We start from the raw sequence: 26,853 nt of genomic DNA on the forward strand, positions 1-26,853 counted from the left end.
AATATGAAAAACTTAATAGATTTAAAAAATATTCAGTCGTGTAGAAAAGGAGGCATTTAAACCCATTTTAAACGCGATAGGCACAAAAATAACGGTAATATGTAAAAAAATTGAAATTTAAACTTTAACTGTACTGATTTTTTCTTCTTTATTGGACGTGTTGTACATGCTCCTAAATTTTGATTACCGAATTCATGCAAATTATACCTGCATTCATTAGATTAAATACATTATTTAGACACATTCACAGAACTGAAAAATTTAAAACAATATTACTTTTCAAATGAAATACAAGTAAAGATATTCATCTATTCTTCTCCTGTCGGTGTTCCTCTACACACTATCTGTCTTATGTACTACAAATTTCAACAATGTACTTTCTTCCATATCTAACCTTTACAATATACTTTCTTATTTCCTTGTTAAAATATTCATATTAAATATACTAAATCATTAAATTATCATGAATATTATTAAATATAAGATTACAAATTCTTATCACACATAAATGAAATCTTATTTTAAGAATTTGTTTATTCTAATGCATCACTTGATGTAGTAATTAATAAATAAAACAGCACTATAATATTCACATTTTTTTATTTGTTAGATTCTGTATATAAATCCTTTTTATAAAATATATATGTATATATAAAGACTATAAGGCACATAAAATAGCTTAAAATAGTATGATAACAATTGGAGATTATTGTCTTTTACACATGCAGGCAATACGCTGTTAATTCAAATAATAATAATCATAATAATAAAAGACTGAATTATATACTTTTAAATAATAATAAATATCGACCAAAACATTTCAATTGTTAGCTACCTCATGGCAAAAGCAACAACCCACTTAAAAAAACTAATTGTAAGTAATAAATTAAGCGATAAGTTAAAATTGCATAAAAAACGCGATAGAAAATATAAAAAAGAAAACAGCTGGGCAGAAATCAAATATCACTTTTGCACGAACGAAAACAAACAGGATACATCCCGAGAGTAGAAAAAATGCCATTAGATCACAAAATTACAGACATTTAAATAACGATACAGAGGAACATTTACATGTCAAAGTCTGGCCAATAAATCACTAAAAGAAATAGATAGGTAACTTTGTAGTTTGTTGGTGATTTAGTCCTCGTCCTTGAAACGTCTGTAGATCGACTGCACGTAGGTGAAGACGCACTTCCAATCGGGCTTCCGACAGGCCACCATATCGTCCACATCCAATAGGGGAGCGATATCAGCCTTCTCACTGCAAAACATTCATTATATAAATAAAATGCATGTGTGAAGTAGTGAGAAAAACTTACTCGGCGACTCGGAAGGCGAGCGTGAAATTGTGACGTCGATTCTTCGGCGTCAGTTGACTGTAGTCGAAAGCGTCCGGCAGGAAATGATGGATCAAGGCGCAAAATGCGAGTCCGTCCGCCCAGCTGCTCGAGAAGTTGTCTAATTGGACGTTCTAAACACGAAACAAAGATAAAAAAAACCGAACACCATCAAAAGTTAAGTATAGTGCAAGCGAAAAGTAAACGAAAACAGATTAGGAAAACCCCAAAAACGCAACAACAAGAAACACACATCATACCTCGTACTCCTTGGTCTTCTGCCTGCACCAGTGCAATAGTCTATCTTTGATGGTGTTAGCGCTTTGGCTCAGGGCCGGATCGGTAAATTTAAATAGGGGCCCGCTGCCTGACGGGGTCTTAGGGGTACTGCAGACCAGAAGCGAACCAAAAGAAATGTATTTGTTATAGATATTTTACGATTAAACAACTAGAACGCTACTAAAAGCAGATGGGTTTTGTCAATTATATTAAAGTGAATGTTTTTACTGAGAAATGACTAGTTTTAAGCAGGTGGATTTTTGTGTATTAGTTTGAAGTGAAATTTATTGAAAGTTGAATAATTGTGTGAGATATTTATTAGATATTTTAAGTGCATTGTAAAAAATAAAATTAACTGATTTACCTTGGGGAGCTAGGGAGGCTGTTTTGTTTGTCAAGCTGACGAAATTTGGCAAATGGTGAAATTGGTTTTTTTGACATTTGTTGTGTTGTAACTTTTGTTGTAACTGCAAAAAATAAAAAAAAATAAAAAAAAAAATAGATTCAAACTAAGAGTAAATTTGTGATATTATACCTTGAGTAGTGGTCACAGGCCCAGTAGAAAAGATCTTGGTCGTATCAACTTTTTCTGTAAAAGAAAATAGACGAATTAGTCAAAAACTAGATATATTTGGGGGGTTCGTTTGACGTCTACAACATAAATCAAAAATGCGAAACTGAAACGGTAGATTAGCAAAGGTAAACACAAAATAGGCAAAGAATTTTAGTGGCTGGAAAGAAAATAAATACTACTGGAAGCGAACACGCTTTAGCAGTGCTTTGTGTAATGAAACAGAAGAAATATAAAAAAAAATAAATAAAAATAATTGGGGGATTTTACAGAGAAAAAATTCTGAAAATGCACCAATAAAAAACGTAAAAAACATAACGAAAAAAATGTTGATATATCAAAAATATTTCTATATTCATAAAAAAGTAAATTATTTAAACCGTATAAAAATCCATATTTTTTTCTAAAAACCAGCGGAAAACAAATGCTTTTTTTTTTGTTAATGGCGCCAAAAACGGCAACTTTTGTTATTAGGCTATTGTGACACAATTTTGCTTTCCACAGCAAAAATAAACTATTAAATTTGTGAAAGAAAATTATTTAAATTTTGCATATTTAAATTTAAGCAAATTGTGTCAATGATAGTAAAACTAAGGATTATACGAATATATACGATGTTCCCGCTGACCATAGAAAAAAAAATATGTCACTTATACGTGAAAGTCGCTCCTGAAAAAATTTTGCATGTGTGTTGCTGCTTTTAGCTGGATGTTTTTTGCGTGTTTGATTTGTTTTTGATTATTCACATTGGCGTTGGGTTTGGGGGGGCGTGGTTAAGGGGGGTGCGCACACCAATTCAACACAAGTCTCACCCTCATCAATCAACACGTGGTTGTGTGGTCGGAAACGGAGAGCCCCTCAAAATAATATTTGTATATATTTTTTAAATTTCCGATTCTGTTTGTCCTGGTTGGACTGGTGTGCGCACCGTCACACCAATCACTGTTCTCTCGCAACGTCGCGTCGGTTCTTTCTCAATCCTTATTTTAGCTCATCTCTTTTCGATCTGATCAGATGTGATCTGATCATGGTTCATCAACATCGAATAGGCAAAACTGGCTTGGTTAACAAAACAAGTATGCACGGGCGGGGTCAAAAAAACTGGCACTTAATTACATCTTAAAAATCTACACGTACAAAAAATTGAAAACAACGAAAAACTTCCACATACATAGAATTACGGAATGGAACAATTTTTTGTGTTAATCCTTAGTTTCCTAGTCTAGAGTTACGAGCTAGATTTGAAAAGGTCCTCAAACGCCTTCTCTACATTACTTTCGTCCAACATATCGGGGCAAGCGATGTCCGGCAAAGTCCTACTCCTCGATAATCCGGACGATTGTCTAAACGTGGACGTCTTCTCCGACGTCTTGATCCTATTAATCGACCTCTTCACCGTCTTCGGCGTCTCTGTTACCTGCGACTGAGGCTGAGGACTTTTAGTGCCTCCACTTAAGTACGCCTCCATCGTCTTTCTCTTGTTCATCATCTCGTCTTTTGTCATGCCAGCCTCGAACATCTTCGGCACTGCCAAACTATGACTCGACTTTGATCTAACCACAGTCGCCGACTTTGGAGACGCTCTAGGTGACGGTTTGTCGTGAGAACCTTGAGATTGCATGCAAATCTGATTCCAAGAATCAGACTTGCTCAGAACTTGAGCGTGTGTTGGTTTCGGCACGTTCAACACGGGAATCTGGAACTGACCAGTCACCACGCTCTCACCCTCGGAGTTAACCTCGGTAGAAACCACGTTTTGAGGTTTCTGTTGCATCGGTTTAACTATTCCGCAACTCTTATTTTCCTTTTTAACTTCAACCTCCTTAAAACTATTACTAGGCGATGTTAAATGTTGAGGTGAAATGTTTGTGGGACTTTTATACTTAAAACTACCACTGCTAGTGACGCTCGGACTAGTGGAATTGTATTTAAAACTATTCGATGGCGATTTGGCTTCGGATTTCTTTTGCAAAGTATTCTTCAGGCCCAGAGCCGCGGCCATATCATGACCATCTCTGGTCATCGGCCCTTTCTGTGTTACAGTGACTGCTGCCTGTTGCACCGGACCCGTCATCAACTTACTACTCACCGCCGTGTACTCGTGCACACTTTCGTTGCTGATCTGCCTATCCAAGGCTGGAGGACAAACAGCTGGTTTTGGCGGTTCTTTTGTCATTTTCTTTGGTTCTTCTTTAACTTTCTGAGGAGCTGTAGCTGGTTTAAATTGATAATTGGAAGTATAGGTTTGGGTCTGTTCACTTTCTTTGCCCGGTACGTGCTGATAATACTGCACGGGACTGTGAGTAGCCTGATAGTTTTGAGTTTGAGGTGGTTGATATGTCTGAGGCGGAGACTGATAATTTGGTTGGTACTGAGGTTGAGGAGGCTGATATTGTTGTGGCTGAGGTTGATATTGTTGTAAAGGTTGATATTGAGGTTGATATTGTTGTGGAGGAGGTTGATATTGCTGCGATGCAGACGACTGATATTGCTGTGGTGGCTGATATTGATGTGGAGGTGGTTGATATTGTTGCGAAGAAGGCTGATATTGTTGTGGAGGAGGGTTATATTGTTGAGAAGAAGGTTGATACTGCTGAGGCTGTGGATACTGATAAGAATAGTTAGGATATTGCTGACTATAACTGTTTGAAACGTAACTCTGTTGCTGAGGAGTTTGATAATTCACAGTTTGAGGCTGTGGATGTATATACTTCACTGTAGTATGAGTGGAATAATCAGGCGGTTTTACCATGCTTAAACTATCGTATTGTCCGCTCAACTTCCTAACACTTCCTCCGTTAGTGTATGTATTATAAGTGGGAAGTTTTTCTGGCTGTGGTTGCTGGGGACTAAAGACCTTTTGGAAATCCTTGCTGAGTTTTCTCGGCTTGACAAGGTTAGGTTGCTCTTGTTTTGTTTGATTCTCGAATTTTGAAGCGGCTAAATTCAGAACTCTGTGTTCTCCAGTCGTTGCAGTCCAAGGTTTCGCACCAATTGGTGATGAACCACTGGAATCGGTCTGAGGTGTCGTCAATGGCTTAGGACTGTACAAATAAACAGCATCGTGACCATTCTGTTCCTTTAATTCAGTTTTAATTATCTCCAGAGAATCTGGTTTCAAATTGTCCTTCTTCGGTAAAGGTTTGAATGCTGATTGCGGTGCATGCGAAAACTTATTAACCGGAATAGGTTGAGGAATCGCTTTATAATTCTGTTTCTCCTGTTCTAAATTCTTGGTGTTGACTTTTAAAGATCCCTTAACGATATTTTGGTCTTGACTAGGACTCCAAATGTTCGGTTTTTGGTGCGAATTTTGTTTCTGTCTTTCTTCGAACATTTGTTGCAAATTTTTTGCGCTCCTACGACTGATTTTGGGTCCGAAATTAGATGTTTGAAACGAGTTAGTGACTGTTGAATCGTCTGCCGCCTTCCAGAATTTCATGGCAGAGTTTTGTTTAGGTTCAAAGTTGTTTTTGATGTTGCCAAATTTATTACCCCAAACTGGAGTTTTTTGAGACCATAATGAAGTTTTTTGAGGATTGGCTTCATTTTGTTTGTTGATGAAAGCTAGGAATTTTTTATCGCTTTCAGTTTTTGGTTCAAATGTAGGTACTTTCGATTTGATTTTGGTATCATGAACAGTTATCGGCCCCCTGAGGGCGTAATATGAGCTGTGCCTGTGATTCTCATCTTCCGCGTAAGAATCACTGTCGTCGTCGTCGTCTTCATAAAACTGTAATGGTTTGGGAATATCAATGGTGTTGGCCCGTTTCATCCTGAGCTTTTTAGTATTGAACCTATTGCTTTTTTCCTCGTGCGAGAGCTTTTGCGGATTATATATAGGATTAGGTTGAAAATCGGGTTGAACGCGATTGTTTTGAGGGGCTTTAACCGTACTGCTCTCGTCCTCAGAGTCCTGTGTGCTTTCTGAAATAGATTTTCGATCGGTTAATATTTTGTTCGTAGCCGCCTGCTGAACAGCGGTGGCGTCAAACGATTGCGAAAAGCGTTGCTGCCTCGACCTGGTCTCATCCAGGGAGTTCAGTTTCCTGAAAGCGGGTCTTTTGTCGTCTTCGTGAAACAGAAGATCCAAAGACTCCGAATGATCGGTTGTCGGGGTCTGAACAGCTGAGGAATTGCCACTGTTCGAACTGCTGAACGGTTTGGCAGTGGCGTTTTTAACTGCCGATTTCAAATAAGATTTAAATGAGGAGTTGCTGCTGCTGTGAGGCACGCCCTCCGATATAGTACTTTCCGACTTTTGTTTTTGCAACCTTTGAACCGAATCCGAACTGTTAACGCTCGGCAGAGAAATCTCTTCAATCAATCTGCGAGCATCGGCCAGTTCTTCGCTGCTCACGCCCACCGTATGCCTATTATGTCTCTGCCTCCTCCTGCTAAACCTTCCCGAGGAGTTCCTCCTCTCAGGAGGTGGCCCCGAACTGGCCAAACCAGCCTGCAGCTTAGTGACGAGCTGCAGGAGCGAACTTCGTCGTTCGGGTGTGACATCAGTAGCATCGCTTCTCAGCGATGTGGCCAGTTTTTCGAGGGCGCCCTGTACTTCGGCTATCAGGCCGGATCTCTGGTCCTCGCCACTCTCGGTGCCCGAGTCGGGCGTCTGGTCCGTTTCGGGCGCCTGCAACAGACCCTGAAGAAGCGGTAGAAGTTGAGACTCACCCTCTAATTGACCGCCCGCGGTCTGTTCCTGACTCGCTCTCTCCACCAACTCTGCGCATGCTGCGAAAAATACTTTATGTTAACATCAATAATAACTTTAATAACTGGTTTACTATTATTACCTTCTTGTTCCGCCATGACTTGGCGCAGTCTGGCTCTCAATACGCGACGTTCTTCGTAGTCAGTGCTTTGTTCGAGCTAAAACGTACGATGATTATAATGCATGTTATTACGGGGCGTAAGAGTTTTACTTACTAATAAACGAAGAGTTTGCTCGTCCCAGACAGTTTCTAATTCTTCTTCAGTTACTGGACGTTGAAATACTCTTGTTACAGTTCTTGGTTTTCCTCCTTCCTATAAAATAATAGAGTAGTATACGAACTTTTTTAGAAAACAATGGTTGCGGAAAATAAAACTAAAATAAAAAAAGCAATAGATTTTCGTTATTACTATTAAAATGAATGTTATTACATAAAAACATGAAACAACGCTGGATCTGGCACCTGCGCCTATGATCATGGCTGAGCGCATGTCCGACTCATCTCGAGTCGCCTATTTTGGTTAGCGTGTACGAAATTCGTGCGCTCTCCACGAATAATTTCTCACTCGCTCTTTATTAATAATATCATCCACGATTCCATGTCCTGACACAACACACAAGACGGTTGCAAAATTGCAAACAATTATAATCCAAAGTTATTTTATCAAATCGGAATCAGTCTCGTTTGTGTATAAATAGCACTCGAATGCACAATGCGTTCTCAGTTGCCTTCGAATTATTTTCCAATACAATGGCTTAAATCCAAAAAGTACTAATGTAACAGGTTATTTTTTATTTAAAGCGCGCCGGTTTTATTTTCGGCAGGTGATTCAGCAGTTAATTAGTTTAGGGCGCGACCGAATCGCAATTTTGGCATCCCGTTCCGGATTCCCAGATGTACTTTTACAAACCGACGTCCTTTCAACCATCCAAAGTGCGTTGTGTAAGGACTCACTTAATTAGGTTGAGTCCCAAAACAAAACGGTCTATTCTAAGAATTTTCGTTTATTTATAACACTCGCAATGTTTATCGTGCGAACAATTTTCATCTTAGTTTCGAATTTTAGAAAGTGAATTACTTCAGTATGTTTAAAGTGGTTGATTTTTATTAAGATTTGTTCCATCAGTTCTGAAAGTGCCTGTTCTAAAATTAAGCCACTTCCATTTCTTGTTTACGGCCAGACGTAAATAGATAACTTCCACTTTGTTTTTACGCGCGTTTAAGTGCATTTATCGTTCATAAACTCGATCATCGTAACAACGGGTCCATTTAAAGGACTGAGGTTGCGACAGTGTCCGATTTTCTATAAATACAAACTGACACTAAGGTCTCGGTTATCGTCGCTGAAAAACTGAAAACAACTGTAACGAAATATTTTGTCCGTGATAAATGACATCGGTTCGAAAATAGATGGTTTGGAATAGATCTGGTCCGAACTGGGCGGATGGGAATTCCAGAATTTGGAAAATTTTATTGCGGTTTTCTACAGTCACAATAAAATCAAAAAGCGTTTGTCTGTAAATTTAGAAAGTATATGGCAAGGTCAAGGCACATGCAAAAACAGTAAAATGCGTCCGTTTCGAAACACACTCACACACAAAAACATAATGCACTAACAGGTGCAGGACGAAAACTATAGAGACTTACGACAATCGTCTTCGAACAATCTTTCGAAACTGACGCTCGATCTTTGTTTTGACGTTCGTTTCTCTAAATTTATCGAGAACGTACTCTTCCATTATTGGCTCAAAAAACTACTTTGTTCGAAATTTGCGTCTTCGCATGCAAGGTCGTTCGTTCCCACTTGTTCCTGGGTTATTTTCGGGCAACCGTTTTGCGCAGTGCACATTTATGATGAAGTGCGGTCAAATTTGGACTTTTTTATTTTTAGCGTGCTTTTACGTCGAAACGTCGATTCTCGGGAGATACGTCTGGCTTTCACTCAAACTCTCACCAGCCAAAGCAATAAACAAACACGTGTTTTCATAGGTAGATACATTTTTAAGTTTTATCGCAGTGGTCAACAGTTAAAATCTCTTGAATCATCTATGTTAGATAGTTTTAAATACTTCCAGCTTAATCATTCTGAATATTTTCCTTCGTGAAATATTGGAACTGGGTTTTAAAATAATGTTCCAGTGAATTCAGAGAAGCTTTCCAATTTTCCTACGTGAAATATTGGAACTGGATTTTAAAATAATGTTTCAGTGAATTCGGAGAAGCTTTCGTAAATTTTTACATCAGCCTTTAATAATAGTCCAAAAAATTCCATAAAACGATTATTTTGTATCGCGATGTCCAAAAATACACGTTACCACAATTCCAAGACAATGTTTATATTGCGGTATAAAATTAGTCGGACGCGTTGTGTTTCGTGTTGCGTTACATAATTTTTCGCGCTATTAATAGGTGAAACGGTGCGGCATTTTATATGCACTTCGATCTGGAATCGCATTTTACGTGCAATGCCAATACGGCGCGCGCGTTCGCATTGTTTTCATTGTCGGCAAACGGAAATAGAAACGAGGAAGAGATCAAGAAATTCCCTCGTCGTCAGGAATGCCGTCGAATTGTGATCGATATTCGTTTGTTTATCGGGCACGCGTTTCGCGAACGCAAAAATTTACTTACTTACTAAAACTTAGTCGCCGGTTTGCGCGTTTATTTTAATTTTAGATCGTGGTGAAGGTGAATGTATCTGTTAGTTTCGCGTTTATTTGAAACGTTTCACTCGGCAAACTGGCCGATTGGGATTTGTCAGTCGGCTGACAGGTTCGAAACTAAGGATTAGTACGTGCGAAAAAATAGATCAGGTGGTTTCAATTACATTTCGGAAAAAAACGTAATATAAGGAAACGTTACAAAAAATATGCACCACAAATTTCACTCAAGTTTTGTTCTAAAATCTATTATAAATAAAATTTTTGTTTGGATGTTTTATAAATTTCGAAAGTGTATTGTTTCATAAAATTAAGTTTTTTATATAACTTTCAATCGTTGTTCATCATGTTATGTGAATAAACTGTGCTATACCACTCACTTGAAATTAATAATTATCATTATGATTATTGTCCTCCGTTTTTTTTTTGTTCGTAAATAAAATTACTAAATCTATATACACAATTCTAGAACATTTTTTACACGTGCGTGTTTTACAAATTGGAAAAGTATGTCACACAATTTTTTCTATTGTAATTAACATGAATGAGTCACTTTTTTTTTTGGCAAGCAACTAAATTTTTTCCCATCAGCATTTTGGATTGCGCTTTATAGTATACTATATAAGTACGTTAAACACTCGAGTTATGTAATGAGAATCATTGTTTGTTTTCAACGCTAATGAGCAACGAACACAAATCCCGATATGGACATGATTGAATGTTGTGATTACCCATAGACAGATGGTCGTCGCGATGAAAGATTAATAACGCCATTAAATCATCAGCCAAAATTTAAATACAAACGACCTAATCTCATGTTCAATCACATAAATTACACAACAAACAAAACAAAAAGCAACAACAGATTTGCAAATTACCAAATATGGTAACACAAACACAAACCGTCACGCTAACCTCACCTAAATCCAGTAGTAATTAATCCTTAATTAGATGGTGTTTTTTGGTGGTGTGCGGCAAAAATTTTCAATTGCAAAAGTGTAATAACTGTTCTGTTTTTTTTTTCTGAGTGATCGAAAATGCGCTCGCAGATGTTCACTGCACACGCGAACGTACCGCACTACGTTCCGTCGCGACGAGCGACGTCTCTTGACGTCAGCCGGCATCCAAAATTAGGCGTCTTCCATCTAACCGCGTTGCCGTCCAAAATTTCCGCCAATACGAAAGAAATTTGTACGTAAGAACACTTACCGTTATGGTAGATGTAACTTTGGTGGATCTCCTGACCGTGGAAGTTGGAGAGGAAGATGTGGTGGTTGTGGTTTTGGAAGTTGCCATTTGTTCAACGCCGGACAAAATTACCTGTGAACCTATAAACTTGTTTAGTAAACTTCTGGCCTTCACATCCTCTTCGGTATCGTCTTCTTCATAGTCTTCCGCCTTCATCCTTCTTATCACGTCCTGAGCACCAGTCACTTTAGATCGATTGGTTAGGAAAGAGTCGCCGCCTTCAATTGTTCGGGAAGACTGGTGGGTGGTTTTTACTGTCGTCATCGATTTTTCTTCAACTATAAACGAAATTATGATTTGGAACTGTATTGTGGATTGATTGTTATTTACCTGGAGATGCATCTCGGCTGTCGTCAGTGCCACTGGTGTCCTTGAAGCTGGACGTACGCAAAATCAGTCCTGCCTTTGGGTAGGATGTTTGCCGCTCACTCTTCAAGGTCTCAGCTACAAGAAACTGTTTTAGGCATGTCCAATTGGAGCTGGAATTACTTACTTGCGTTATCGATGAATTTTTGTGACAAAGCTTTCACCGACCCTCTTCTCATCACTTTCGACGTCGTTTTAGTAGTTGTTGTTACGGTTTCATCATCAGTAGCGGTTATAGCCTGAAACACATTTCGTTAAATTTGTGTTGAGATGATTTAGAAATTGACACTTACTTTCTTCTTGTCGGTAAGACTCTTGAGACTAGGTGTATCTTTATAGCCGAACTTCTGTGTGGTAGTTATACTGGTTAATCCGTTGTGGTTATTTCTTAGGTCTTCGTTGGAGCCAAGGTCCGTCGGATCGGTCGAGTATTTTGTCACGCTCACCTGGCCCACCGGTTCGTTTCCATTTTCCGAATAGTACTCGCTCGTTATCACCGTTCCTTGTACTAAATCAAAATAAATAAAAATTAAAAAAAAATGAATAAGTCTCTTACCTTTAGTTTTTTCAGTTTTATTCTGGGCTCTTAAAGCCTTCAGTCCAAACAAGGGAGCGCCGTTCTCATCTGTAGGTCCAACGCCATAACTCGATGTGATAATGTCTGTAGGTTTAACATCCTTTACAGGACTCTTTCTCGAGGATCCGGTTCTTGTTGTAGTAGTGGTCGTCGTTGTAACTTTCTTAACTGGTGTGGATGTTGTCTCAGTAACTTTCCTTAAGTTCCTTTGCCTTACCCATTCAGGTTTGTCATCCGAAACTGTTTTTGTAATTGGTACAGTTTTCTTTAACTGGGTAAATGTTTTAGATTCAGGTTTTTTGTCTCTTGGAGATAATTTGGTGGTAGGGCTTCTTTCTCTGCTGCACACTTTCACGGGACTGGGACTTCTTCTAGTAGAAGATGTGTATTCAGATGATGACCTTCTTTCATTATAAGTATAAGAAGTTTGGTACTCGCTTGTTTTAACAGTACTGTCTCTTCTGTCCACCAAATCAGTGTGTCTGTACAACTTATTATCTACAGGTTTACGTTCCGGACTAGATTTTCTCACATATTCAGTTTGATATTCAGTATCTTTTCTTTCTTCTGGTTTGTATGGCTTGAACTTTGGGCTGGACTCACGTTTTGGTGACGATCTTCTTAAACTCTCCACATAAATCGACAACCTGTTTTCTTCGATCAGTTTCTTTACCAATCTAATCTGCGCACGGATTTTGCGTCTCAAATCATAACCCATAACTTTTTCCAACTAAAATCAAAACATAATTAAAACAATATCGAAGACGTTTACATGTTACTTACCAATTCTTCCAAAACATCCAGTTCAAATATCTCTTCAACCTCCTCTTCAGTTACACGTTTCTCCAAAGTGATACTGCTCTTCCTCCTTTCTGTAGTGGATGTAGTAGTCGTTGTTGTTTTTCCAGAGTCAGTTCTCTTTAAAGTCACTCCAAATTTATTCGGTTTAGCTTCGTCATGTTCTGGTTTCCTACTTAAATTATCCCTATGAGGACTATTGGGTCTTAAACTTCTGTCCAAAGGTCTCATGTAACCAGGAATGTCTCCGTCTGGTGTTGATTCTCTGTCGCTGCGAGTGTAAATAATTTCCGGAACTTTTTCAGGCGACCTAGCCTTTGTGAACATCCTATCGATTACCAGTTTGGTAGATTTCAAGTTGTCCTGATGGGTTGTGAGGGATTCTTTACGAACAGTTGTCACATCATCTTCGTCAGAAAAACTGAGCCTTTTCTTCAATTTTGGTTCCTTTGGAACTTTATCTGTCTGAGGTGTTTTCACTTTCCTACTTTCAAATACAGAAGGCCTGTTCAAAATATCCCTTTGTTTTAAAACTTCCTGTTCCTTTGTGATATTCTCAAATAAAGCCTTCGTCTTCTTTACGCTTTCGGTACCTCTTAGCCTGCTACTTAATGGAGTTTTTGGCTCATCCTCAGGTTTGCGGCTAGTTTTTGGAGTTTCTGGTTGTTTGGGACCACTAGTTCTTCTAGTTTCATGAATTTCTGTTCTAGTAGTTCTTTTTGGAGACCTATCATCAGGTGAGCTTGTTCTTCGTGTTGGTGAAACCTTTTCTGGTGACTTAGATGGTCTTCTCGTGTAAGTTTGTTCCTCAGTTTCAATCGTGACACATTCAGTGGCAGTTGTCGGTCTTGAACTCTTAACTGTGGATGGTTTTTTTGGAATTCTTTCATTGGGAGAGCTTGTTCTACGAATTGGTGTGGTCTTTTCTGGTGACTTGGAAGACCTTCTTGTGTATGTTTGCTCTTCTGTTTCGATTGTAACACAATCTGTTCCAGTTAGTCTTCCTGGAGATTTTCTCGAAGGAGAAGCTCTTGTATAAACCTTTTCTTCGGGTTTTTGTTGCGGCTTTGGCGTTTTCCTAACGTCACTACTAATTAAAGTGTCAGCGGTTTTAATAAATTTGTTAACCTTGTCAGTAACACTTAACAGACATACATCTTCCTTCACATTTTCATCTATGTCGGTGAATTCAGGCCTGCTTACCTTCGGAGCTGGTCCTTGAGGTTTCTTGGGTCTGTCTTCTGAGGTAGTAAACTGACTGACTTTCTTTGACACTTTTACGTTAGTGAAATCGTCAGTTTCTGTATAATTTCTGCAAATTGGACTTTTGGGTCTTTCTGTAGGTTGCTGAGGAGTGATCAATTGTTCAGCTGTTGTTACAAATTTGCTAACTTTGTCCGAAACACTCAACAAACACTCGTCGGATTTCATATCATCGTCTACAACCAAAGTTGGCCGACCTACTTTTGGAGCAGGTGATTTCGGTTTTAATGGCTTTTTGGTTAACTCTTCGGCTGTGGTCAAGAATTTATTAATTTTCTTTTCGACTGTCAACAAACTGTCATCCGTTTCCTCTACTCTGTCAACTTCGGTAATTTGTTTGTTGTCCGTTATGTCAGTGATCCTGGTATATTGAATGTCGTCGTCTGACTCTAAAATAGGAATGTCAGATAACTTTTTAGGCTTCTTCTTCAAACTAGTATCATCAGGCTCACTGACTTCGTCCGGATAGCGTGGAATACCTGTTTCTTCGTCTGACGATACAGGCAACGGACACAGACGATCTGGAGTTGGTTCTCTTGAAGATTTCGATCTTAACAAATCAATAATAACTTCTCTTTCTTCAGTGTCTTTATTATTAATTATAATAGATTTGGTAGTGATACATTTCTTTTCGGTTTTCCTGTCAGGTTTCTTGGGCAACAGTTCGGGCTTGGAAAATCCACGGACTGGACTCTTGGGTTTTTGTTGAGTTTTTATAACTTGATCACTCGTAGTTCTATGTACTTTGTTGGTTTTCTTAGTCGAAGAGAGTTCATCGACATCTATAACTTCTACTACAGACTCAACATCCGATTCATCATCAGTTGAAACATCGCCGTTTTGAAGTTTAACGGGTTTCTTAGTTACTGGTTTTGCTTTCGGCTGCGCCAACTTGGAAATTTTTGAAACAGTGGTGGTTTTTGTTGTAACTGTTTTTGATGGTTGTGGTTTTTTACCAACGGGAGTTACAGAGATGGTAGTGGATACAACCTTTCTAGGAGATGTACCAGATGGACTAGAATCAGTTGGTTTTGGTTTAGGCTTTGTCCTCGTATCTGTAATTGTTGTTTTCTTAACTGTAACGAAACGTTTTGTGCTTGTGGTTGGACTTTTTTCGATTTTCTTGGACTGTGTCGGAGTGCTACTAATTGGTCTCTTGCCAGGTTTGGTGACATCACCGTTGGTGAGTCTTGTAGTCTTCTTGTTAACTGTTTCATCAATTCTGTGAGTTCTGACATGAACAGAAGTATCTTCTTCTGCTTCGCTTAAATTTTCAACGTTCCATAAAGTAATTTTTTCTACAGATTTTTGTGGAATTCTTCTAGAATCCACAGATTTAGGTTTTCCATACTCATCAGTGTATTCACTGGTGCCAGGCTTGAAAGGTTTTTTCTTGGGAGATTGTGGTATGTCTTTTCTTATAGTTGTTCTTGTAACAGAGGTAGTAGTTTCACCTGGTCTAGTAGTAGGAGACTTTTTATCCATTGTTTTAGTTATTTGAGTTTTTCTTGTAGTAATTTCAGTGTGATCTTTCTCATTTGTTATGAATTTATCAGTGATAGGTTTCTTAGGTTGATCTTTCTTTACCGTTTTATTGGTCTTGTTGATGTCATCAGTGATAATTTCTTCTTCAATCAATCTTTGAACATTTTTCTTTGTCACATTAGTATTTCGGACATTGGTTCTTGTTAACTCCTCATCTTTACATAATTGATCAATAAACCTTTCAGTTGCTAGTGGTTCATCAACTGGTTGAGCATCGACGGTTGTGTATTTCTTTGTGGTATTAATTTCTTCGACCTCATTGATTTCAATTTCTTCTTCCTCTTCAGATGATGAAGTTTCATCGCCAGGCCTCTTTTTGGAAGGTTTCTTAATAGGTTTGTGAGGTGGTTGTTTTGTGGTAGGTTTCTTCTCTGTGTAATATTCGACTTGTGGTTTACGTTTTTCTGAATAAGGTTCCAGCGGTTGTTTCTCTGGAGATCTTCGAATTTGAGATGGGAATTCGGATACAGAAGGACCTGTTTTTGTAGGCTTTTGTTTTCCTGGATATGGTTCAATTGGTTCTCTCTCTGGCGACTTTCTAACTTGAGATGGGAATTCAGATACTGTAGAACTCGTTTTTTCAGGTCTACGTTTTTCAGGATAAGGCTCCAATGGTTCTCTTTCGGGAGACCTGCGAATTTGGGATGGGAATTCAGAGACAGATGGTCCTGTTTTCGATGGCTTTTGTTTTTCTGGATAAGGTTCAATTGGTTCTCTCTCAGGCGACCTCCTAACTTGAGATGGGAATTCAGAAACTGAAGAACTCGTTTTTTCGGGTCTACATTTTTCTGGATAAGGCTCCAATAGTTCTTTTTCGGGAGACCTACGAACTTGGGATGGAAATTCAGAAATAGATGGACCTGTTTTCGATGGTTTTTGCTTTTCTGGATAAGGTTCAGTTGGTTCTCTCTCAGGCGACCTCCTAACTTGGGAAGGGAATTCAGAAACAGAAGGACCTGTTTTCGACGGCTTTTGTTTTTCTGGATAATGTCCAATTGGTTCCCTCTCAGGCGATCTTCTAACTTGTGATGGGAATTCCGAAACTGAAGAACTTGTTTTTTCTGGTCTACGTTTTTCAGGATAAGGCTCCAATGGTTCTCTTTCGGGAGACCTGCGAATTTGGGACGGGAATTCAGAGACAGATGGACCTGTTTTCGATGGCTTTTGCTTTTCTGGATAAGGTTCAGTTGGTTCTCTCTTAGGCGATCTCCTAACTTGAGATGGGAATTCAGAAACTGAAGGACTCGTTTTTTCGGGTCTACATTTTTCTGGATAAGGCTCCAATGGTTCTTTTTCGGGAGATCTACGAACTTGGGATGGGAATTCAGCAATAGATGGACCTATTTTCGATGGCTTTTGTTTTTCTGGATAATGTCCAATTGGTTCCCCCTCAGGCGATCTTCTAACTTGTGATGGGAATTCTGAAACTGCAGAACTTGTTTTTTCTGGTCTACGTTGTTCAGGGTAAGGCTCCAATGTTTCTTTTTCGGGAGACCTGCGAACTTGAGATGGGAATTCAGAAATACTTGGACCTGTTTTTGACGGCTTTTGTTTTTCTGGATAGGGCTGAAGTGGTTCCCTCTCTGGTGATCTTCTAACTTGAGCTGGGAATTCAGAAACTGAAGGACTTGTTTTTTCTGGTATGCGAGTTTCTGGATAAGGCTCTAAGGGTTCCTTTCCAGGTGACCTTCTGACTTGAGATGGGAATTCATCGACAGAAGGAGACGTTTTGCTTGGTCTCCTCTTTTCTGGGTAAGATTCCAGTGGTACTTTCTCCGGAGATTTTCTTAATTGAGATGGGAATTCATTAATAGAAGGTCTTTTATTTTCTGGTTTACATTTTTCTGGATAAGGTTCTAATGGTTGCTTTTCAGGCGATCTTCTAATTTGAGATGGGAATTCATTTATTGTCGGTGACGTTTTGTTAGGCCTCCTTTTCTCTGGGTAAGGTTCCAACGGTTCTTTTTCTGGAGATCTTCTGACTTGTGAAGGAAATTCCATTGGTTCTCTTTCATGCGACTTTTTGATTTGGCTTGGAAACTCAGAAGTAGCAGGACCTGTCTTCGATGGTCTTCTTTTCTCAGGATAACTATCCAATGGTTCTTTCTGTGGAGATTTTCTAATCTGAGATGGGAACTCAGAAACAGGAGATGCTTTAGTAAGTTTCCTTTCAGGGGATGAACGTTCTGGGAGTTCCTTAGTTGGAGACTTTTTGATAGGAGATTTTGGTTTTTCTGGTTTTGTGGTTTTTGTCAACGAGTCTCTCTTAATACCAAGACGTTCTAAACTGCTACGTCTTCTTTCAGTTGTGGTTTCAGTTATTCCTAAAATCTGCCTGCACCTCTCTTCATAAGTATTTGTTCTTTTCAGTGGTTTATCTTTTGGCAAGTCTTTGTTATTGGATGTTGGTTCTTTTACAGGAGATTTGAGACTACTTCTTCTTGGTGCATCTTTAACTGGTGACTTTGGCGAGCTAAAATCAGTTAAAGGAGATGTTGGAGAACGATCAGTAATCTTCCTGGTTTTCTTCGTGGTAATTTCAAGACTAGATGGACGTTTTTCTTTCGAAGTAGTATCAATTTTGTTCCTGATGTTCTTAGTAGTCACGGTTCTGTTAATTATAGTTTCATCATCTAAATCAGTAACTTCTTCATCTTTATTTCTGATATATTCTATGTCACTTGCTGTCGTGGATGGTGATGGACTTCTGGACTTCGGTTTGAGCTTGCGTCTGGTTAAGGTGCTGCTGTCTATTTCTTGTTTTGTTGTTTTGTTACGTCTTGTAATTGTATCAGAACTATAAGTTGTTGTTGTTCTTTCTGGTGATTTTGGATGTCTTTTCTCTGGAGTTGTTCTGTAAGTTATGGTTTCAGAACTTGGGAATCTATCAGTAGATTTCCGTGGAGACGTGCTTCTGTCGTGTGGTTTTCTATCTGGAGAATATCTTGCAGGATGTCTTTGTTTTTCAGGACTGATGCTGCTTCTTAGTGAACTAGTGCTTGTTCTTAGACTCTTAACGCTGCCTCTATGACTAACTCTGTCCGGACTTACGGCTCTTAAGGATCTGGCGAAGGCTTCGTGAGTTGGACTCACATCTACGCTAATTCTTTTTGGAGTGAACTCACTTCTGTAAGTAGTGTCGTATTGACCTGTAGTTGGTTCTGGTTTACGATCCAATTCAGACTTTCCAGGTTTAATTGGTTGTCTCCTTTCTGGTTGTTCATAAGATTCAGGTTGCTTTTTGGGTTGTTCACGATTTGGAGAAGATATTTCGTAGGTTTCTGGTTGTTTTTGTTGTGGTGTCGGTTGTTCTTGTCTTGGAAGAGGCTTTTCTTGAACGTATCTAGTTTCTTTTTCATGTTGTTGTTCAACATTTATAAAATGATCAGTTACTTTTTGATTATTGACATTAGTTCTTGTTTGGGGCTCATTACGGATTGTTGTTGTCTTGATGGTAGTGTATGTTTCATTCGTTGGTTTAGATCTGTCAACTACATCTTTTGTTGTCTTTATAGTGGTTTTATTGTCTTTTGTGATTTCTACTGTTATTTCTGGCTTGTTTTGAACATCGTCAACAACAAATTCAATTTCTTGGTTATTTTTAGTGTTAACGATGTTTGTTTTATTGGTAACATTAGTGTTGTGCACATATTGTTGTTTGTTGTTAGTTGTATAACGTTCATTTCTCGATGTTCCTTCAATAGTTTCATATTTAGTGGTGGTAACAGTAGATCCATCAGGTAAAGTTTTAGTTTCTTTGTAAACTCTGGTATTACCATCCACATTTCTCTTTGGACTATCATGAATTTGTTTAGCAGTTTTTCTTATATTTGTTGTTTTTTGATCGTCCACTCTTTGATTGTGGTAGCGTTCATTTCTGGTATCCTCAATTGTTTCATAGCGAGTTGTTGTAACAGTTGAACCATCAGGCAAAGTTTTGGTTTCCTTGTAAACTCTTGTATTATCATCAACATAAGTAACAGGTTCATTTCTGTTTGGACTATCATGAATTTGTTTTGCAGTTTTTCTTATATTAATAGATCTTTGATCGTCCACTCTTTGATTGCTACTTGTGGTGTGACGTTCATTTTTGGAAGTACCTTCAGTAGTTTCATAGCGAGTGGTAGTAACAGTTGAACCATCAGGCAAAGTTTTAGTATCTTTATAAACTTTTGTGGTACCATCAACATAAGTAACAGGTTCATTTCGGTTTGGATTTTCCTGGATTAACTGGGAAGTTTGCCTAATATCAGTATGTGTCTGATCTTCCACACGTTGATTGTTAACACTTGTAGCGGAATGTTGTTGAGTGCTTGTTGTTGAATATTTTTCAGTTTTGGATGTCGAACTACCTCCAGTGGTTTCGTACCTTGTAGTGGTGATTGTGGAACCATCTGGCAAGGTTTTAGTATCCTTATAAACCTTTGTGTTGTCATCAACATAAGTTACTGGTTCAGTACGGTGTGGAACCGTATCTGAAACGGTTTGTTTAATATTTCTTGACTGTTGATTAACGGAATGACGTGATGTTGTCTCAATGGGTTCGTATCTTGTTGTAATCACTTTAGAACCGTCAGATAGAGTTGTAGTTTCTCTATAGACTTTTGTCTTACCTTCTACATAACTTGGATGGTTTTTTAATTCAGCCGGTACATTGTCATATCTTATAACATTGTCATTTTGATTGGTTGATGTTATAGCGGGCACTACATCTTCAGAACTAAATTTGCTCTCAGTTACTACTCTGGATGAGGAAGATGTTTTTGTGGAGCTTGATCTAAAATTACTGTTTTCATCACCACCAACAGCTTCTTGTTGAATGACTGAGTGAGACTTAATTCCAGCTGTTTTGGTAAAATTTTTATCGTCACCGTCGCGGTAAACTGAAGCTTTTTGATCACTCCTGGCTGCGTAATCCAATTTACCACCATCAATCTTCTGACTACCCGAAGTTGTGGCTGATCTTTTCGTCGTGTATGTTTTACCATCTTGACTTACCTCATTGGAGCTAACAACATTCCAACCATTGTCATTGTGTCTCTCTGTAATAAAAATATTTATATAAACTGTCAGATGACTTGAAGTATTTCCTACCTGAAATTTTGTAATTCATGTCTCTAGTCGGCGATTCTGAGTCACGTATTTCCTTGGATTTGAGACTGAGGAAGCTGTGATCGGCCAGGGAGTCAGCGTGAGTTGATTTGCGAGTTTCGTTGGTCGTTCGTTGGATTTCGTTGCCCACTTCTCCTGTGTTGTAGAAGTCTCTCAAACGGGCTTCCCTTAATTTATACATATGCGTGCGAATCTCCTTTTTACGACCGAAATCCTCAGTGTCTTGCCACTAAACAAATATTGTTTTTATTTCTATGTTTTGTATTTATTGTGATATGTTAATTAAATGTAAAGTGTTTTAATAAAGAAATGTTTATTGATAAAAAATTGTAAAAATTAAATTCTTGCCATTTTCCGTAGAACATCTTCATCTTGAATCAACGTTACGTCGTTGGATGTATGGGCCGACATGGCCACTTAAATTAAACCTGAAACAAAAAAATATTCAATTCCAATTTCCGATTGAATTTCATAATTGAAATAATTCTGAGTCCGTCCCTGTTGAGTGCTCAGTATACCTAAACCGCGTTGAGTTTTATCTCACCGGCGTTCAATCGGTAACATTAGACAAAACCGAGTGGGATACATTGCCATGGTGATCCTTCTGATTGTTCAGATGGGAGATGATGAACGGGTTCTTGCAGGGACGTCTCTGAAGCCTGTTCCCAAACTTGTTACGATTTTTGGCAGGCCACTACCCATCTGATCCCATCTGACATTTTATTTGGATCCAAAGCTAAACTATGTTTAGCATTTAATGTTTTTTAATAATTGATAACAATGTTCTTGAAACAAAAAACGATCTTGACCAGCGATATTTTTGGTAATCACGGTTCTCATAAGTAAATTTTTAGTGTAAAACGTGGGTCACTTTGTGAGCTATCAATGTTTTTTATATAATATGGGTTGCCTAATACTAATGGTATTATTAAGTTTCATGAACCTCACTGATTCCACAAGACACAATTCAATTATTTTAATCCAACTGGTAGTTTTTATTAAATATATTTTTAATTATCAATTTTTTACATAAATAACATATCTAATATTTAACTTTTCGCCTCGTTCTCGTTTAATTATTAGATTGCGATTGATCAAATGAATTAATCTTTGTAATTTGATTTAATCCGAATGTTTTTTTATGCAAAAATTAGAACAACGTGTTTGGTTTTTAATTTAAATTTGTATTTTTTTACTTGTGAAAATGTTTTATGTGTCAATTAGTGTACAAATCGTTATGATTTGGAACCGACTTATATTTAAACAATTTTTTATATAAATAATATACATAATATATAACTTTTCTATTCGATCTCGCTTAATTTTCAGATTGCTTAAATAAATTAAAATTTACTATACATGGAATTTGGTTTTATTCAAAAATTAGAACAATGTGGTTTTTAATTTAGATTTCTATTACAAAAAGTATTTATTACTTATGGAAATATTTATATGCATTCATATAAACCATTCTCATATGTGTGACTTACATTTTGGTATAAGAAGGATGTTGAAAAATTAAAAATGGTACTTTATAGTGCTATTGACATTTTAATGTGATAATTTGATTTAACAAATGCAAATTGTATTGATGACACAATCTTTATTGGAAGAATCATTATTAATATTCTTTGACCTTCCTGGAGTTCATATGCATTTCTAGCTGTGGTGTTTAAATCACTGGACACAAAAATTATTTTAAAACGATGTGTTTTAAATCTATTTATAGAAGTTTACAACAAATTTCTACTTAGAGTTTGTTACGTGTGTTTACAAATTTAATGTGCACTTATTTTTTCGATATTGTTTGAAAACTGCCAAATTAGCAACATTAAACAAGTTTTACAGACAAACAAATGTATTTATTTATAAATGTATCATTTTTATGTCATTCCTATTTAATCACCTTTTTATTACACATTTTTACAACAAATATTACATCACAATTAATTTGAGAAAATGAATCTCGAACACATTGCATAATGCCGACACACGAAATTAATAAAAAAACAAGACCGCTCATTAGCCATTTAAGCCAATAACGGCCCGGACCTTGAATCTGTTTTCAGCAATAATAAATACATATGATTGTCACCTTCGGATCCGCGCGAATTCACCCAATAGACACCTACATGCGCGACCATGAGATCACCGCTCCGATCCGCAAATTTTACCATATATGCGTCGAGATTCCAAAATCCATTCCTCACAAAACTTTTATATTTCATCGGGGATGAGGGTTTCAATTTATTGTGAAAGGTTCAGTAACTCTTGTCGCTTTGTTCTTTGCCATGCGGTAATATTTTAATTTGGACAATCGAAACACACCGGATAAGAATACGTGATAGACCACAAAACAATCGTTTTTAAAGTAAGTGCATCAAAGTGCATTGTCCTAAAAACCATTTACGTCTTGTGGTCGAAGTTTTCTTTCAAACAACGTTTAGATTTCGATCTGGAACACTGTTTTATATAATCGAGCAAAAGTATCGACTGAAAAAAAATAACAGACAAGACGACAGTCTTAGCCCCGTTTAACCCAAAATGGTAGGAGTCCTTATTTGGATGTTTATAAAGCGAAACTGACTTGCGTAAGTGCTATTTGCATCAATACTGATGTTTTTTATACAGAAAACAACTGCGGAAAGTGTGTGATTCCTTCTTTCTGAAATGTCTTGTAGACGAAGCAATGATTTTAATAATTCACATTGCATAAATCTTTGTTATTAAAAATGACACACAATACCACAACAAAAAACATAAACAATGTTATCACATTTCCATTTAATCCTCTTGTTATTTTCACAGTAAATCCGTTATTGAAGTATTCGGTCCACGGTCATTTTAATATCCGAATTTAACACCACACAAAATCGAAATTAATTGCCCGATTCGCATGTGTACATGATCTTGTACAAACCTAAAACAACTATTGAAAGTGTGTAACTCTTTATTTATAAAATTTCTTGAGGATGAATCAATTATTTTATTCATTTAAAATGTACAAATCATTAATGTTAAAAATGATGCACAACACCACAATATAAAACATATATTAACAATATTATCACATTTCCAATGAAAACTCCTGTCATTTTCACAATAAATCCGTTACAAAAGTATTCGGTCCACGGTCGTTTTTGTATCCGAAATTAAAACCATATAAGAGCGAAATTAATTGCTCGATTCACATATGGAACGGGTCTTGCATAAACCTAAAATTAATGTGAAGAATGTCTGCGACTCTGATGCAACCAGGTGATATGACCTTCTGCATTTATCTGGAAATGTTTTATCTTTGTGGTGTCGTATTATCGTTGGAAACAAAATGAAACGTGCACTAATCAAAAATGTGACTTACGTCATCGATCAAAATTTTCAGTAATGCCTAAAAGGCGATCGACCGATGTGTTTGAAGTGAAAAGAAAAAAATGTAAGATAGAAAAATACGAAGAGTGTTTCGACACATTCCTCCCTTATCAATCTATAATAGAATTTTTAAAGAAACTCGCCCAAGAACACCCGACTAAGGTAAGACTTGCCACTTTGGGCGAGACGAACGGCGGCAACGAAATTTACATGGTCACCATCTCCGACAGTCAGGACACCAATAAAAATGGAATACTAATAGAAGCTGGAAGCAACGGCGAGGCACCCATGACTGTTGCCGTAGCTTTATGTTTGATTAATCATTTGGCAAAGAATAAAATCACCGCTTTGATTATGGACTATTTCATCATTCCCTGTCTTAACCCAGATGCGTATGACTTTATTCTTGAGCACCAGGAGGAAAGCAAAACTCATTCGAGTGGTAGTGATAGTGATGATGATGATGACGAAGATGATAATGATGAAGATAACGACGTTGATGATGATGATGACGATGGTGATAAAAATAATTGTTCCGATGAACAAGATGATGAGTCAGATGAAGAAAATCGAAAAGAAAACGAGATCCAAATAGACGTCGCCTATAATTACCCCTTCATACTGGGGTTGACGGACTTCTCTAAAATACCGACGGATGAATTCATTGATAAAATTAAACAGTTTAAACAAAATTTTAGGGGCGACTCGAAGGAATCGAATTCATTTAAACACGTACTCAGGGAATTAAACTACACCATCAAACTGTTCATATCCATACAAGCAAATGGTGAGAACATTTGTTATCCTTACGGCTGTTACGAAGGGAGCATGGACGAATCTGAAGCAAACAAAATCGCGCAGTTGGGACAGAAAGTTTTCAACAGACCGATCACAGTTGGTGCAATACATGATATATACGGTATCACGTATGGCAGTATCATCGATTTCGTCGAACTTTTTTACGACACGATCAAGTTTAATTATATTTTAAACATACACGCCAAGGATGTTCGTCCTGGAAAAGAAGACATAGAGAACTACTCTTCTGAAGTTATTCAGTTCGTTAAAGCTATGACCAGGGCTGTTTTTATGTACTATAACAGGACTCAAGAACGTTGCGATGTAACATGAAATATTATTTAAGCAAATGTTTTAAAATGTTTTTATTTTTGAATAAATTTTATTTTATTTTTTTACTCAAATTTCATATTTTGAGGATTGTATCAATAAACCACATGTTTCTAGTCACAAAACAGAAAAGTAAGTTCAAAATTAAACATAAATCAATGCAAGCAATAATTACATGTTTCAGCGGTTAATTAATACAGACAGTAAACAGTAAACAATAATTATATGTTAAAAATTGCTTAATAATACACCACTTAAAGTGTTTATTTAAGCCGGCTTCTCAATCTTCTTAAGGTGCTCCTTTTTCATGCAATAATATGATAATGGCAATTTTTACTCAGCTATTAAAATAATTGCACATTTGTTTTATTCATGTAGGTCGATAGATAAAACCTGTGTTTATAGATAATTGGTGTTACATAAGGAAAAAGCAATAAAAATCATTCACAATAAATTTCAGAAATTTAAAATATTGTGGAAATGTGAGTCATGACTTTTAAAAGTAGGAGTCGAACCAGTTTTATGGAAAAATCATGTATCCGATCTGAGAGGTGTTTTATTGCAACGCCTCGTCTTCCACGAAGACTCGAAATGGGAATATTCAAAGTATTATAGATTTCTAATTAAACAAATAAAAAAATTAATTAGAATATTTTTACTGGTTTCTCTCAATATCTAGGTGAAATATTGGACGATTCGGTGAAACTGGTTATGAAAATTAAATGAATTTTGACTTCGCATTATAATAATTTAATATTACAAACAAGTTTGCGATTATTTGCATAATAAACATAACACAAAAATAATCTAAATAAACCTTGATAAACAACTAAACAATAAACACAAAACCAACTCACCTAGTCCTATGCAGCAACCAAAATCACACTAACAACACACCAAAAAAATTCAAAACACTAAATTTCTTTTTGAAAAATACCAAAGTTGCTTTTAAAAAAATACCGTACACTTGTAACTGGTACAAATGGAAGTGATGATGAGAGGAAAAAATATGAAGAGATCGCGTTTCGGTCTTGCTGGTGTTTAGTGTGTTCGAGGTGTAGCCAATTTGCACGGTTGCCGGTGGCCGACTGAAACCGCTGCCGGACGGTGAAGGTGGGATCCACATGAACCCCCCGGAATCACGTCGAGAACACCTCCACAAAACTAATCTCCAATCAAAAATGTCTTGCTCTTATCCGAATCAAATGCTTCGATAATTTATGCCGTTTAAATAGCTCATAAAATGTCTCCAATCTGCTCAAAATTGTCCTACTTATAACATTTTGTTAGACCAGGTGGGACAGAAATGTTTTCGCACATCTATTGAATATACAATTTAAAAAAATTATATTTGAACAAATGAATTGTGTTTATTCTATTTTTTACATATTACTTCCCACTATTAAAAACCGAATCACGTGTTAACATGTTCAAACATCAAAGTGAATCACTTAATAAATATTGATAAATTTTGATGGATCTTGGGCTCCTAATCCCACGAATCGTCCAATAAACATAAAAAAATGGGATTTGAAGACGAAGAATATATCTTGTAGGTGTTGTTCAGACTAATCAAATTTCTGCATTAGCAAAATCGAGCAATCAAACAATCAACTGCGCGTTAATTCATTTCTATTATTGTCATTTAAATTATTAGTGCAATTCTTGAAACTGTTTAATGTGTGGGATGGACCAGACAACTGATCACGCCACGGATAAATAAATAAACTACGATCTAGTTGTATTTATATCAAAACAATATTTGAGGTGTCAAAATTTCCACGTGTGGGCCATATCTTTTTCTAATTACTTATATTAATTCGTCGAACACCCAGGAAAACAATGGGTGCTTTCAAATTGTGGGTGTCGTCCAAATGGAACG

The 26,853-nt window shown here is 37.2% G+C and overlaps 2 protein-coding genes across 2 annotated transcripts; one reads left to right on the forward strand and one right to left on the reverse strand.

The window, feature by feature from the left end:
* Nucleotides 1–583: 583 nt before the first annotated feature.
* Nucleotides 584–26,041, reverse strand: LOC109603009 (microtubule-associated protein futsch). Its single transcript, XM_049961312.1, has 17 exons — nt 25,829–26,041; nt 20,823–20,902; nt 20,457–20,703; nt 12,540–20,404; nt 11,736–12,486; nt 11,473–11,687; nt 11,307–11,418; nt 11,144–11,257; nt 10,775–11,091; nt 7,120–7,218; nt 6,987–7,062; nt 3,463–6,924; nt 2,152–2,205; nt 1,981–2,083; nt 1,598–1,724; nt 1,320–1,471; nt 584–1,261 (listed from the first exon to the last, which is right to left on the reverse strand). Exons 2-17 carry the CDS (start codon nt 20,883–20,885, stop codon nt 1,138–1,140), a joined length of 13,881 nt encoding a protein of 4,626 aa, XP_049817269.1. The 5' UTR covers nt 20,886–20,902; nt 25,829–26,041; the 3' UTR covers nt 584–1,137.
* LOC126264268 (uncharacterized) lies at nt 23,852–25,039 on the forward strand. The gene has a single exon (XM_049961311.1). The coding sequence runs from the start codon at nt 23,859–23,861 to the stop codon at nt 24,972–24,974; it is 1,116 nt and encodes a 371-aa protein (XP_049817268.1). The 5' UTR covers nt 23,852–23,858; the 3' UTR covers nt 24,975–25,039.
* Nucleotides 26,042–26,853: the final 812 nt, after the last annotated feature.

The sequence above is a fragment of the Aethina tumida genome, chromosome 1 (assembly GCF_024364675.1).
Source record: "Aethina tumida isolate Nest 87 chromosome 1, icAetTumi1.1, whole genome shotgun sequence".
NCBI lineage: Eukaryota > Metazoa > Arthropoda > Insecta > Coleoptera > Nitidulidae > Aethina > Aethina tumida.